We start from the raw sequence: 14,484 nt of genomic DNA, 5'->3' as shown, positions 1-14,484 counted from the left end.
TGGCAGCAGATGCGATCACTCATTAATTTTCCTTTCGAGGAGAGAGGCTGTGCGTTGGATTCACCAGGAAAGAGGGAAACAAAAGGCGGCTGGAGGCGGGCAGGAGGCAGGCAGGAATAAACGAGAGGCAGGATATATATACACATTGAAAACAGTCTGTGTATCGGAATAAATAAGGTACAAATCTTGCAGGAGATAGTCCGGGAAGAAAGACTCGCGCGTATTTACAAACCAGGTTTGTCAGAACTCCGAAATAACGGCGGGGGAGTTACGAAGGGAGCCCAGCGCGCTGGCGAGCGGCGAGCTCTGCGTCCCTCCGCACCGCGTGAGGCCGCGGCTTGGCTTTCCATCCCGCCCAGCCGTGCTCGGCTGCTGGACTCGGGTCCAGATCCAAACTCGGAGTAGGTTTCGCTCCGGCCTTGCCGACGTGCGAACAGTTTCCCCACCCTTAGTCTATATGTCCGTGCATACACGTAGGATGTTAGGTGCGTATCTGTACCACAGGTGTATGTATGCGTGCATCTCGCCGTTCTCCCCGTCTCTGGAGGGGTGGCCGCAGCCGACCTCGGGCGCTCTCAGCTGCGGTCACCAGAGCAGAGCTGGAGCCGAAGCCCCGCTGCTTGCCACGCGGGCCTCAAGAAGTCGCTCGGTGGCTCCCAGTCAGCGCCGAGCAGCCTCGCCCTGGGTGCTTGCTCATTAAATAATTTGGAAAGGTGAAGCTTGACAGCTACAGAAGGAAACGTGTGGGTAGCGCCGCGAGTAACCAGACTGCGCGTGAGAGATTCGCCGCGCCAGTCACTGCCAGCACGATTTCCCACCAAGCGAGCAGGGCGCTGCGAGAACCCGCTCCGAATGCGAGCCCTGCGCAGCGGCTCAGCGTTGCTGCTTTTCTACCCCAGCCCGGGAGCTGGCGGTCTGGCTGCCACCGGACGGGCCCGTAGGTATCGAAATGAGGCAACGATTTTCCTTTTTTTCTTTATTTTACCCTATGAAAGTGCGTCATTAATTAGGCGCACGGATCTCCTCGGAGTTGGACTGGTTGGATGAAAATTACGACGCTGGCGGGACTCCAAGGGCCGGGTGGCGGCAGCGCGGGGCTGCTCCCCCCCCCTTCCCCTTCCTCCTCCTCCTCCTCCTCCTCCTCCTCCTCCTCCTCCTCCTCCTCCTCCTCCTCCGGGGTTACGCGGGGAAAGGAGCCGAGCGCGACCCGCCGCCGACCGGCCCCGGGCGCAGGGAGCTCCCGGCCCGCGGGACTCCGCTGCCGGGAAGGGACCTCAAAAAGCGGCTTTATTTTGGGGGGGCGGAGGGGAGGAGCGCTGCGCCCCGGCAGACAGGAGTTGCCATAGAAACGGGGGAAAACCCGGCGGGGGGGGGCACCCGCGCCGCCGTCGCTTTAAGAGCGCAGAGGAGGGAGGCAAATTACGCAGCTGCAAGGCTCATCCCTCCCTCCCCTCCTCCTCCCTCCCTCCCTCCATCCTTCCCTCCCGCCGCCGCCGCGCTCCCCGGCCGCCCCGCCGCACCCATGGAGGCCGGCGCAGGTGATGGAGGCGGGGGAGGGCGGGGGGGGCCGCACGGCACCGCACCGCGCTCCGCACCGCGCCCCGCGCAGCCGCCGCTCACCGCCCGCTCTCTCCCTTCCCCGCCAGGTCGCTGAGCTCTTCCCCCCCCCCTTCCCCCCCCCTCCATCCGCCGCCGCCGCTGCGGCCCCGGACACCGGCGGGGCCCCGCGCAGGTGAGCGGGGTGCGGGGCGGGCGGGGGGGGGGGCCCGCGGCCGCCGTGACTCATCCCTTTCGGGCTGCAGACTCGGGGGGGGGAGCCCCGCAGCACGGGGATGCCAGCGCCGCTCCGCATCGGGGGGGGCGGGGAGGGGAGGGGGGGCCGGGGGGGGCTGTCCGCGGGGCAGAGGGTGCTTGGGGCGGGTCACGCATCGGGCCCGCAGCACACCCGCATTGCATGCACCGGACCCCCACGGCGTGCGCCGGACCCCCATCACACCCGCCAGACCCGCAGCACGCACACACTCGACCTGCATTGCATGCACCGGACCCCCACGGCATGCACCGGACCCATGTCACACTCGCCAGACCCACATCTTATGTACCAGACCCACATTGCAAGCACCCGGACCCATATTACGCACACCGGACCTGCATCAGAAGCACCGGACCCATATTGCATGCGCTGGACCCACATAGCATGCATCGGACGCACATCACGCTCACCAGACCCTCCCTGCATGCACCAGACCCTCCCTGCATGCACCAGACCCTCCCTGCATGCACCAGACCCGCATCTGCTCGTGCAGCATCCAAACGCGTCTCCCGGCACCATGGGGCATTGCAGGAGCCGGAGCTGCTGTGCAATTGTGATTTTATTATTTAATGGCTTAATGCTCCATCTCCGAAGGGATACAGCAAATAGACGAGCTGATTGATGAGCCGGGTGCTCCTTCTCTCTCCTCCCCGCAAGGTCAGTGCTGCCCGGTTGTCGCACAGAAACCCGCTGCTGTGCGTTTGTTGTGCTGCTAAAATACCGGCGTTCCCACCCTCCGTAGGCAAGGGGTGCGTCGTGCCGCGACCTTGTGCAGGAAGGTGCAAATCCTGGTTTCCAGGGCTGCAGAGGTCCCTGGCTGGGGGGGTCAGGAGGGGGCAGTGCCTGTGCTCGCACCGTTGCAGCGGGCTGAGGCCGGAGATTTGGCATGTTGTTAAAGTAGGCCACTCCAGCGGTGCGGGGACCTGGGGCTAATCCTCCGTCACCGCCGTCTTTCCCAGCCCTCGTTCGAGGTGGGTGGTGGTTAGGGGAGACCTGCTTCCACCGCACCGAGACGGTGCGGGCGTGCGGAGGGGAGGAGTAGCTGTTGCGCTGGAAGCTGGATTTCTCTTCCATGTTTTTGCCTGCATATCCCAAAGGAGCGGGCTCTTCTTTATGCTTATGGGTCCTCCGCTCGGCTCCCCGGCAGGGCACCAGCACGGGATGGGCTGTGGGGCGTAACCTCACGTGCATCCCCAACCCACCGACCTTCCCAGCCTTGGGTAAGACCGTAGGGTCTGCATCCCGGGTATCCTGCTCCTACTCTCATGGCAACTGCTGCTGCTACAGCATTTGTCATGGAGCTCTTTTCCCTTTGCCTCCAGAGGCCCCAGCAAGAGACCAGCCTGTTCCCTCTGCTCAGGCACCTTATTTTTAGCTAATGAGGGCCAGGAATTGCCACCTCCCCGTTTGGCGCTGCAGCCGGGTCAGCTGGAAAAGCGATGAGCTGCATAACCCGATCTTTTCGAATGGTCTCTATTTTCCTGTAATCTCTGGGTGTCAACTCAGCGTTTTATAACAAACAAGAGAATAAAAGGAGATGCTCCTGTGTTTCGTTACGTGATACAACAACTCTTAGCAAAATTGATTTTTCTGGTGGCGTTGCATAAACATCCTGTGTGTTTTGTCCCTGCTCTTGCCCCGAGCACTCGGCTCTGGCGTGAACTGGAGCATCTCCCTCTGTCCGGGACCCAGGTGAAGCTCTGCCTGCTTTGGGATGAGCTCCGTCTGTGCTGGAGCAGGGAGCAGAGTTTCCCAGCCCCTGGAGATATCGCCGCTCCCTTGGAAACTCCCAAGCAGGAGCAAAGCAGCCCCTGTCTCCCAAAAAAATCTCCCGTGGCAGAAGAAGGAGCGCAGACACGGTCACCGCTGTGCACCAGGCAGCCGGTGTTTGCCTCCGGCAGCTCGGATGGTGCCCGCGGTGCTGACCCCCTCCTTCGCCGGACTTCTGCCGGCCTCGGCCCCGGCTGCCGGGTCCTGCTCCTTCCCACGGCCACCCAACTGCATCCCAGTCCCTTTTCAAACACAAACCGATCCTGGCATTGCCGCTGTTCCCAGGGACGCAGCGCTCTGTCCCAAATCAGGTTGCTGGTTGTTTGCCATGTTCAGCGCTTTGCTTATTTTTAGTGTGAAGGAAAAGCAGAGCCCGTGTCGGAAAGGCAGGGAGGTCTCCTCGGGAGCCCTTTTTGTTCCTTGGAAAAACGAAGCTGTGATTTCCCTCCCCCTGTTGCTCTCTGCTTTTAATCTTGTTAGTACTGGAAGGCTGAAAATATGGGGAGGGACCCGCAGGGAAGGTGCCCACCAGCGTGTGCCGGGCACGGTTCTTCTCCCGAGGTTTCTGCAGAATCAGTAAAGCTGCTCTTAGATGCTTGGGCTTGGTGCCACCATTGCAAAACGCTCCTAACGCAGGATGTGTCAAGGAAAACAAGGGGATCCGGCAGCGGGCAGGGTGATGGGAACCCCGACAAAGGAAGCAGTGAGCGAGAAATCCGGGGAAATTCAGCGGCTGCTGGGCCCGGGCGGCTGCGTGCCGAGGGCTGGGGCTGCCAAACGAGCCCGCCTGCTCTCACACCTTTCTCTGTGTGTTCCCCGCGGGGACGGGACGAGCTGGTGGGGCAGCTCGGGCCAGCGCAGCCGCTGGTTCCTTCTGAACCCTGCAGAAGTCGAGCAAAGAGAGACGCCTCGGAAGCGAGAGCCTGCGGTGGCAAACCCCCCGGAGGAACCGGCTGAGGAAACATCAGAGGCTTCACCGAGCCGATGGCGAGGGTCTCTCCAGGGGTCCCGTGGCCCCGTTTCCCATGCAGGAAGCTTCAAGGACGGGCGATACCTGCCCAGCCCCGTCTGTCCATCGCTGGCACGGCTGGAGGATCGAGCATGGCGCGGGGAAGCCATGGTTCAAGCCAAAGAGGCATCTCTGCAGGGCAGCAATCCCAAAATGATGGCTGAGCCACAATTCTTGGGGAATTCCTCCCCCGAGGCGCCGGGCTGAGCCTCGGGGTGCTCTGCTGGCACTCTGTCACCGCTCTGCCACCCCTCGCGCCTTGCATCGCCGTCGTGGTGTGATCTGTGGGTCAGCACTGCCCCAGATCCCCTCTGCGGCCGGCGGGAGCTGGGGACTCACCGGGGGATGCAGCTCGGGAGCACCCGGAGCCCCATGGTGTCACCCACCCCGGGGGGTGGCAGCGTGGGGGGCTCTCGGCCCCAAGGGAACATGCCAAAGCTGAGTGACCTGTGCTGGCGGGGACGGGGCACGTGCCGTGCCTGGGGGTGCCAGACGCTGTTACCGGTGCAGCGAGGAGCAGCGGCTGCCTGAGCCCGGCCTGGGGCTGAGCCCGGCCTGGGGCTGAGCGCTGCTGACCGCAGCAGGCACGGAAAGTGCTCGGAGCGGCTACGGCACAACGTGCCGGTGAGGGGGGTCTCCCACTCCTGGGGGCGAGAGGCTCTTGTGCCGGGCTGTGCTCCATCCCACCCTGCGTGGGGTCTCAGCTTTTCGTGCTGTAACTCCGGCTGTTTCCTTATCAAGGACCATCGCTTTTATTTAGCGTGAATTCCCCAGGCTAATTCTGTTGCACAGAATAAGCACTATTTTGTGCTGTTGTTTTTAAAAGAGCTGCCTTTCTGTTCTGCTATGGGCCGGGAGATTCGCAGGCAGTTTTGCTGTCGGTGGCTCCAGGAGAGAGTGTCAGACCTCGCAACGGGCAGCGTTCATCCTGCCTGTCCCCCGAGCTGCGTTTTGGGGTGGTTTGCAAGATGCTGAAACACGTATAGCTGGTTTGCAGCATGATCTCTGGATCTGGTGTAAGTTGGATCGTCAGACCCTGGCCCGTACCAGCATCCCCGCGGAGCGAGAGCGGCCGCAGAGGTGCTGCGCTGAGCAGGGTCCAACTGGTGTGTCCCCCCCCGGCACGGGGACAAGCCGGCACTCCCCAAATCGCCGTAACCTCGCTTCCGGTGCCTGTGCACTCACCCTGGCAGTGGCTGTTAAAATCTCTGTATCATTGCGAGCCCGGGCTGCGCTACGGAGCCGGGACTGCACGTCTCGGTGGGGTAACGGTGCGGAGGTGAACTCTTTGGCTGCGGGGATTAGCGTTTGCAGTTTGTGTCGCTGGGCTCAGCGCCGGTTTCTGATGCCAGGTTAGAGCTGCTCGGGGTCTCTCCGGAGCCTGTGCCATGGACACGTCCTCTCTTCGGGGGCACAAGCAGTTTTTGTCGGCTCTGTAAGGATCAACCCACAAGCAAGGGATTCTACCGCATTTATTCTGTGTCCTGCAAGACGTTCCCCATGTTCCGCGTTCTGCAAAGAAGAAAATAAGGCGGAGGGAATCCGTTCCCCACACTGGCTCTCGGTTGGGCATCTTGGCTGGCACGTGAGGCCTGGCTTTATCTCATCCACCCTTTGCATGACTTGGGGTTTGCAGACCCAGAGTCGCTGGCAGTGGCACGTCATCCTCCGGCCCCGCAGGTTTCCTCTCCCGCTGCTGAGGCTCCCGACGTTCGTTTTTGGGGTTTTGTCCCCATGCTGAGCGGGAGCTGCCTTCCCTGCACGGGGCCGGCCGTGGGCAGCTCTGCTGGCCCTGTCCCCGATGCTTCTGACATGGAGCAACGAGCCTGCCCACCCTCTGCCCCGGCTTGGGTTGCTTTCCACCCCCATGTTTTTATGGGGTTTCTTCTTTTCTGCTTGCCCTTGCAGCTTGGCTCTGGCTCCTGCCCCGAGCCCCATCTATGAGGTGGGTTTTGGATTTTAGTGACCTGCTCTTGGTTACTCCCTTGTGCTTCCTGGCCCTCGCGGCTGCCGTCGTCTTCCTTGCTGGGGAGGCGGTTATTCGTCTTTGAACGCTTTTCATTTCCTCGCCCTGTGTTTTTCCTAATGCCTAATCGATGAGCAGCCGTGGCAGCGAGCCGGAGCCCCCCGAAGTGCCAGGCATTGCAGGGAGGTGGGGGCCGGGTCCCGCGGGAGGGCAGGGGCAGCCCCTCTGCGGGAGCAGACCCCTCTGCAAATCACCGGAAAAGCAGAGGTCTTCACTGCTGCTCCCTTTCTTGCATTTCAAATGTGATAAAGATGATAAATCTTGGGTTTTCTCATGCTTTCATGGCGAGGCTCCCTTCGTGCTGTGGCTGCTCATCCTGGTCCATGCGACAGTGGTAATTCTGAGTGCGAATAAGTAATTCCCTCTGCCTTTAGACTGAAAGTAGCCACGTATGGTGTGGGAAGGTGTGTTTTCAGCTTTGGTGCTAAGTCTGCCCAACCTGCCTTGTCCTTGGCAGCCCGTGGGCACGGTGAGGCTTTTGGGGAGACTGAAATGGCCCATTGATTCTTTGGGAATAAAGACGGTGACAATTTATTACCAGTGATTAAATTCAAGCCTGCTTGTTCAAGCCACCCTGGGGCAGCCTGGCGAGGCAGAGCTGGTACCCAGCCGGGAGGGGATGCGCAGCCCATCGTCTTTGTGAGACAGGGACCCGGGCAGGGCGCAGGAGGGTGCTCCCCCCTCCACGGGATTTCGGTGCCCGCTGGCAGACCTCGGCCAGGCTCCCTGCAGCAGCAGCATGGGGCTGCTCTGAATTTCTCACCCCCCGAAACCTGCCGGCACCGCGAGAGGCATCGAGCCTCAGCGTGGGCGCCAGGCGAGTCTGCAGCAGTGGGAGGAGGAAGAGGAGGAACTGAGCTCACCGGGCGCGAGGCCGAATCCAGGCTTCCCCACAGAGCCGTTCCCGGCTGCAGATGCTGGGGCAGGTGCCTGGGGTGCAGCGTGGGGTGCTCGCAGGAGCCCCCGTCGCGGTACCAGCCCGTGTGCCGGATGCACGCGTGCCGTCTGCGGTGCTGGCACTTGCCTGGTGCTGCACGTTAATGGAGCGCAGAGGGAGCCCTGAGCAGAGCGGTTTGGCGTGCGGGTAACTGCTGTGAACGGGGAAGAGCAGGAGGCAGCGGCGATGCCGGGTACCGCGGGGCTGCGTCGGGCCAGGGCACGGGGCTTGGGGCTGCGAGGGGGCGAGGAGTTAACCCCCGTGGCCGCAAATCTCCCTAAAGCCCTGCCTGAGAGCTGCTTGGGGAGCTCCCTGCAGCATGAAAACCAAGGGACGGGCTGGCCCCGCTGCCCAGCTCTGCAGGGCCCCGCAGCCGGAGCCTGGGCTGTGCCGCAGCCCCGCATGGCGCTGCCGGAGGATGCTCCCGCCGGCGCCGGGGCCATGCTCGGCTCTCGCGCTGGATGCTGATTCATGCTGCTGCATTAGCAAAGCCTGCAGCCACCCAGCCGTGCATGCTGTCAACCCGGGAGCAGTTATCCGGCAGGGCAGAGCGCTGCCTCCCCCTGCCCAGGTCCTTCCCTGACAAATCCATCCCGGAGAGGAGCAGCAGGACCCCCAAATCCTGGTCGCTGTGTCCTGGGGATGCTGGCATCGCCCTGGTGTGGGGCACCGTGCCTGCCGGGGCTGGGGACTCACCGTGGCTGCACATCGCCAGCTCCTCTGCTCCGGCTCTCTGGGCTCTTTGGTGCCCTGGTTTGGGGATCAGGGAGCGGCAAATCCTGGGCAGAGGGGAGGCCTGGGCTGGCCGCTGTGGGCTGTGAGCATTAGGCAGGAGGTAGCCTGGAAAAAACAACCCTGGGGTGGCAAATGCAAAAGGCTGCATCGGGGTGAGCTGGCTGTGCTCCCTCCTCCTCTCCTGCCTCCCCCTCTTGTCCCGCTCCTCACGCTCCCCTGGACCGGGGCCGAGCAGCACTGAGCATTTCCAGTCGCCCATCGATTATCAGCTGACCGGTCCCATCGCTCGCCTTGCTCTGGGCTGGAGCTGCCAAAATCTGGGACAAACACCGGCATCACGAATGGGCTTGGGGATGGGGGGGGGCCCACACGGTGCCCCCGGCCCGGCTCTCCCCGGCAGCCCATGAGCGCGGTGGGGCATCACGGCGGTGCCATGGGGTGCTCGGCGGGATGGCCGTGCGGAGCGGATGCTTTCCGTAGCTCCCCTCCGCTGCAGCAGTTCACATCCCTGCGTGTGCCCGAGGTGCTGCCTCCTGGAGCAGCTCCCGCCGGTTGCTACGAGCCTCTGGATCTGGCCTATTTATTTACAGGAAAATGGGCTCTGGGTTTCCCGAGGGATTAGCTGCTGCTGCCGCATCACGCAGGGATCTGTGCTTCCTTACCTGATTTCACTGGTGAACGGGTGATTCTGACTTAATTAAGAAAAAGCAGCCGCCTGCCCGGGCAGAAACTCGTCGAGGTCTGGGGCTGGGTGTCAGAGCCCTTGTCCCATCTCTGCCCCGAGTAATGCCACCGCTGCAGGCAGCCTGTGTCCCTGTGGCAGACCTCCCTTCCCCGACAGGGACGGGGACCTGGGATCAGGGGAAAGCTTGTCCTGTGTCTGGAGACTGGCGGGAAAGGGGCTTTAGGCCATGGGCAGGTACCTGCTGTGCTTCTGTTTTGCCTTATAAATTAAGAAAGCGCTCACCCTGTGCCCGCAGCATGCCGTGCCAGGGCAGGACCCGGGGCATGCAGCATCCCGGTGTTCCTGGGCTGGGGGAAGCAGGCAGGGAGCACAGCCCAGATGTGCAGGGGATGCAGTCCACATCTGTCCCTGTACAGGAGGCCCTGGGGACTAAACTGATGCCCTGGTGCAGGGGCTCACCCCTGTGCCGGCGCTTTGCATGGTTCCCGTCTCACCAGGAACCATGCACCTCCTTCACCTCCTCTCTCTGTTGCGTTTAACCCGCAGTTCCCCCGCGCCCAGGACCTGCGGCACCGCGGCAATGTCTCTGCCGGGGAGCAGACGCTCGTCCACCGGATCGCGAAGGTGAATATGCTTCGGCCTCTGGGCCCTGGGACCGGGCACCGGCGCCTGCCCGGCACTTCTCCCGGCTGGCAGCAGGGAGGGAACGATCCCCACCTACACCACGAGCTGCCACTTTGCAGCACGGACCCCCAGCCCGGTTTTCGGGGGGTTGCATGTCGCTGCCCACCGCACAGCACTTCCCCATCTGTGCATGCAGCCCCCCCGAGTGCTGCATCCCCTGTCCCTCTCTGTCCGTCTCTGCCACAGCCGGGACCGACCCCTCTGTCCGTCCGGGCAAAGGCAGGCGGTGGCGGAGGGCCCTGGCCCCGGGGCGGTGAAGCTGGGAGGTGTGTTAGCCCTTGAAAAGCCTCTCCTTGAGCTGCAGTGATAAAGAGCAAGAGGGGGAAAAAAAGAGAGGGGGAAAAAAGCAATTATTCCCCTCCAAATGTCTCCATGACCTGGGTTGCCGTTATTTAGGTATTGGGCAGAGAGAGAAGGCAGATCTGCCCACGTGTAGGTGCTGACCTGGCAGCAGGCAGCGGGGTGGCTCGAGCTCTGCCAGGGCCATGCTCCCAGGGGGGCTCCCAAGGGGCTCCTGGTCCTCAGGGTGCAGGGATGCCATGCCGGCATCCAGGGAATGCCACGCTGGTGGGGGGGGGGGGGGGGAGAGTGGGTGGGCAGCCCCCCCCAGCCCTGCCTTTGTGCCCGTCGCCGTGTCCGTGCCATTTTGATCCCTGCTGTTTGTTTTGTCCTTTTGTCTTGTGTGTTCTCGGTGTGGTGGTTGGCAGTCGCGGGGTTTATGGACGGAGTGGCTTTGCCTCCTTCTTTAAGTCTTCAGCGCCCTCAGCCACTCGGCCTGAGACACAGCCTCTTCTCCCTGCCTCCAGGCGCCCCTCGCCCCCCGGGAGGGACACCTACGGCACCTCCTCGCTGAGCAGCAGCAGCAATTCTGGCTCCTGCAAGGGCAGCGACAGCAGCCCCACCCCAAGGTAACCCATCACCCATGGCCCCAGGGCGGCTGCTGGGTGCCCCCGGGCAGGGGGGAGCAGCACCCGTGCTGCCGGTGCCGGTGCCCGGCAGGGACAGGAGCACAAAGGCCGGTGGAGCGAGGCTGTGTGCTTGGCGGCTGGGGGAGCCGGAACCGGTGGAGCCGCTGGTGTGTCTCGCAAAGACCCCCACCATCCTCCTCCAAACCTCTCCGCCACCGTTGTCGTGTCTTCTTCCTCCCCGTCCCCCCGCCTGCCAGCCCAGCACCCCGTCCCCTTCCCTCCGTCCTGCCGTGGCTGTGGCTTGCACGCTGCACGCGTCCCTCCCGCTGCTCCTGCACCCCAAGGAGCACCCCAGGTCCTTCAGGACCAAAGGCATGGTGGACAAGAGCTTCGTTTCCATCCCCTCGTGCTGCTCGGTGGAGGTCTGGCGAGAGCTGGCGGCAGCCTGGCTTCTCAGCGGGGAGCTCCCGGTGCGCTTGGGGCATAAACAGCCGGGCACCGAGCTGCGGAACGGGCACTGGCCCCAGCCCCGCAGGTACTGCAGCCTATGCCAGTGTTTCAGGCTGCTGGTGTGCTGCTGCAGGGAGCACGGCTCGTCCCCAGGCTGGGCTGCTCCCGCTTGTCCCCCACCACCTTCCAGCTCCCAGAGGTGGCATCAAATCTGGGAGGATATGAGGGGCAGGGAGCGGTGGCCGTCCTGCTGCCGCAGGGCATTGCAAGGCCACGGTCCTGCCTGGCTGCTCCTAACGCGATGGTTATGTCTCTGGCCGAAGGCTGCTGGGCTGCCTGCCACCGTGCGTGGGGGTTTTGGGCTGCCCTGCTGCCATGCACGGAGAGTACCCACCGCCCCGCTGCGATGCACAGGGGTTTTGGTTCGCCCTGCTGCAATGCCGGAGCGTCTCGTGCTGTGCACAGCTCTCTGCGTGCCTCCCAGCCCCGCCATGCAGCCCTGGCCCTGGCCAGCCCCTGCTCTCCACGCTGCCCTGGGCTTTGGGCCAGAGACGTCACCTCATCCGCCCCGGTGGCGGCACGAGGAAGGTCCGGACGTGCCGCTGGTCCAGCCCGGAGCAGATGCCGGATGCCTTGGCTTGCTTTCCACAGGCAGGACAGCCGCCAGCTCCAGACCTGCTCCGTTCCGAACCCTCCCATTACCCACCTTCCGCCTCCATCTCTGACAGGGCTGATCCCACCCTGGGGTCTCCATCCGCAGCTGTTATTCCCCGGAAAGCTCGCTCTGGGTACACAGAGCTCTTGGCACCCGCCTGCTCCCAGCTCTGCTCATGCACCCACTGCCCCGGCGAAGCCTGCAGCTCTGCAGAGCTGCCCGCGGCCGCTGAGCCCACCCTCCCGCCGGCAGCACAGCACCCTGAGACACCCACCCTGCCCCTCCCGCCTGCAGGGCTCCTTTGGGATGCGCAACGGGGCTGCACCACACCTGCACCCCAAAAGCAGGCGTCTCCCTTGGGGTCCCTCCACCGAGCCCATGCCGGTGCTGGCACCGGCGGGTGGGTGACGTCTGTGTCCCCACAGGCGCTCGGCCAAGTACAACCTCTGCAGCGACAACCATGGGATAAAGCCGCCGACGCCGGAGCAGTACCTGACGCCCCTGCAGCAGAAGGAGGTCTGCATCAGGCACCTGAAAGCTCGCCTGAAGGACACGCAGGAGCGGCTGCAGGACAGGTGAGCATGGGAGCAGCGGGCGCAGACCCCCTGGCACGGGAGCCGCCGGGAAGGGTCCCGGCACCAGCCATCACCACCCGCAGCGGCAGCTCCTGTATGGGACTGGTCCTTCTGGGGGCTCTTGGTTCCCAGCGCTGCATCTTGTCCTCGGGCTCGTGCCCAGGCACCGGGTTCATGGCTTTGCAGCAGCGTTGCAGGCAAGTGGGCATCTGGCATTGCTGCCCGTCCAACCAGGGAGCCGCGGATTTGGGGCCCACGGAGCCCGTACGTCCCACCTGCGGGGGCTGCGCCCTCCCCTGAGCCCCCGGTTAAGTCTCTGCCGCGCTTTTTCTGAATTTCAGCGTCAGAGGGTGGTTAATCCCCATCTGCTCCTCTCGGGCTTAGGCACGTCCTCGCCGGCGTGCCAGCTGCCACGCGCCCGCCCGGGCCACCCGCCTGTCCCCACGCAGCTCTCGGGAGCCCTGGGCTCTGCATCCCCTCCGGGAGAGGGCTGAGCATCGCTCCCGAGGGTCCCCGAGCATCGCTCCCGAGGGTCCCCGAACCACTGGATCCATCCCTGGGTCCCAGCCGCGAGCGTTACTGGGTGATCTGGCTCCGGCTCAGGGCCGGGTACGTGAGGACAGGGCTGGCCCCGCAGCCCCCTCAGCGCCGCGGCGGTGCCCTCCCCGTCTCTCGCAGGGATGCTGAGATCGAGGACCTGAAGACGCAGCTGTCGCGGATGCAGGAGGACTGGATCGAGGAGGAGTGCCACCGCGTGGAGGCCCAGCTGGCGCTGAAGGAGGCCCGCAAGGAGATCAAGCAGCTGAAGCAGGTCATCGACACGGTGAAGAACAACCTGCTGGAGAAGGACAAGGGGCTCCAGAAGTATTTCGTGGACATCAACATCCAGAACAAGAAGCTGGAGACGCTGCTGCATAGCATGGAGGTGGCGCAGAATGGGGCGCTGAAGGAGGAGGGGGCCGGTGAATCGGCCGGGGGGTCCCCGGCTCGATCCCTCACCCGCAGCTCCACCTACACCAAGCTGAGCGACCAAGGGGCCGGGGACCGCAACGTGGGGGGCTCGCAGACCATCTCGCTGGACGAGGGGGCCGACAGCGGCTTCGCCGGGGCGGAGGAGGCTCCCGGCCACACGGACCCGCTGGAGGTGGGGGGCGAGCCCGGCACCCACCTGCCCCCCAGCTCCACCTACGAGAAGCTGCTGGGGCTGCGGGGCGGCGTGGAGGCCGGGGTGCAGGCCAGCTGCATGCAGGAGCGGGCCATCCAGACGGACTTCGTGCCCTGCCAGCCCGACCTGGACACCATCCTGGAGAAGGTGATGAAGTCCCAGGCTTGCAGCTTAGGCAGCCCCACCTCGGCCTGGGTCTCCGAAATGGAAGACATGATGCCCGGCCCCGAGCTCTCCAACCCCACCGGGGCCACGGACCTGCTGGTGGCCGAGCCCGACGCCACGACGGCGGGTGCCGGGGCCGAGGGGGGTGCCCCCTGCAACCCAGCGGTGCGGCAGCCCCCCAGCGCCAGCCCCTCCGTGGCCATCGCCTGCGTGGTGGAGGAGGAGGCGACGGAGGCGACCGGCTGCGAAGCCGCCCCCTCCAAGAGCTACTGGAGCCGCCACTTCATCGTGGATCTGCTGGCGGTGGTGGTGCCGGCGGTGCCCACGGTGGCCTGGTTGTGCCGCTCGCAGCGCCGGCAGGGCCAGCCCATCTACAACATCAGCTCGCTGCTGCGGGGCTGCTGCACCGTGGCCCTCCACTCCATCCGCAGGATGGGCTGTCGCCCCGTCGCCAGCCCTGGGGGCAGCACCCAGCCCTGACACCCACCCCCACCCCCCCCGCCTGCCCCCACGGACCCGACCGCTGATTGTAAAGCCCCGGCGTGTCCCCGCTCTCCTCGGGGTCTTTCGTCGGCTCCGGCTCGTTATACGGCCACAGCGGGTGGGAAAAAGCAAGGCGGGGGGGGTGTCTGTGGGTGCATCGGTGGGTGCTGCCCCCCCCCCCAGCTCCTTTGTCTTGGGGGAGGGAAAGGACTGTTGCTGGAAGAGAGGTGCCAAGCGGCGATGCGGGATGTGGCACCAAGCATCATGCTACAACCCCCCCCCCGCCCGATGGATGCCCCTGCCTGGCCGCTGCTGTGGTGCCTCTGGCTGCTGGGGGGGGGCTATGGGGCTGCACCCACCGGGTGGGCTCTCCCTTCATTGCACTCGCTTTCCAGTTGTCCTTGCCCTGCCCCGCAGCCAGCCC

At 64.4% G+C, this 14,484-nt stretch overlaps 1 protein-coding gene across 1 annotated transcript; it reads left to right on the top strand.

The window, feature by feature from the left end:
* Positions 1–9,555: 9,555 nt before the first annotated feature.
* Positions 9,556–14,057, top strand: SNPH (syntaphilin). The gene is made up of 4 exons (XM_050907527.1): positions 9,556–9,599; positions 10,367–10,567; positions 12,098–12,247; positions 12,926–14,057. Exons 1-4 carry the CDS (start codon positions 9,556–9,558, stop codon positions 14,055–14,057), a joined length of 1,527 nt encoding a protein of 508 aa, XP_050763484.1.
* Positions 14,058–14,484: the final 427 nt, after the last annotated feature.

The sequence above is a fragment of the Gymnogyps californianus genome, chromosome 17 (genome assembly GCF_018139145.2).
Source record: "Gymnogyps californianus isolate 813 chromosome 17, ASM1813914v2, whole genome shotgun sequence".
Lineage (NCBI taxonomy): Eukaryota > Metazoa > Chordata > Aves > Accipitriformes > Cathartidae > Gymnogyps > Gymnogyps californianus.
Note: the sequence above shows the minus strand (reverse complement) of the source record. Positions and strands in the feature narration are given on the sequence as shown.

Bases quoted from the DNA above. Each gene is read 5' to 3' on its own strand.
- SNPH (XM_050907527.1), top strand. From the start codon at position 9,556: ATGTCTCTGCCGGGGAGCAGACGCTCGTCCACCGGATCGCGAAG. The intron at 9,600-10,366 runs GTGAATATGCTT...GGTGGTTGGCAG, and splicing joins TCGTCCACCGGATCGCGAAG to TCGCGGGGTTTATGGACGGA. The intron at 10,568-12,097 runs GTAACCCATCAC...GTGTCCCCACAG, and splicing joins GACAGCAGCCCCACCCCAAG to GCGCTCGGCCAAGTACAACC.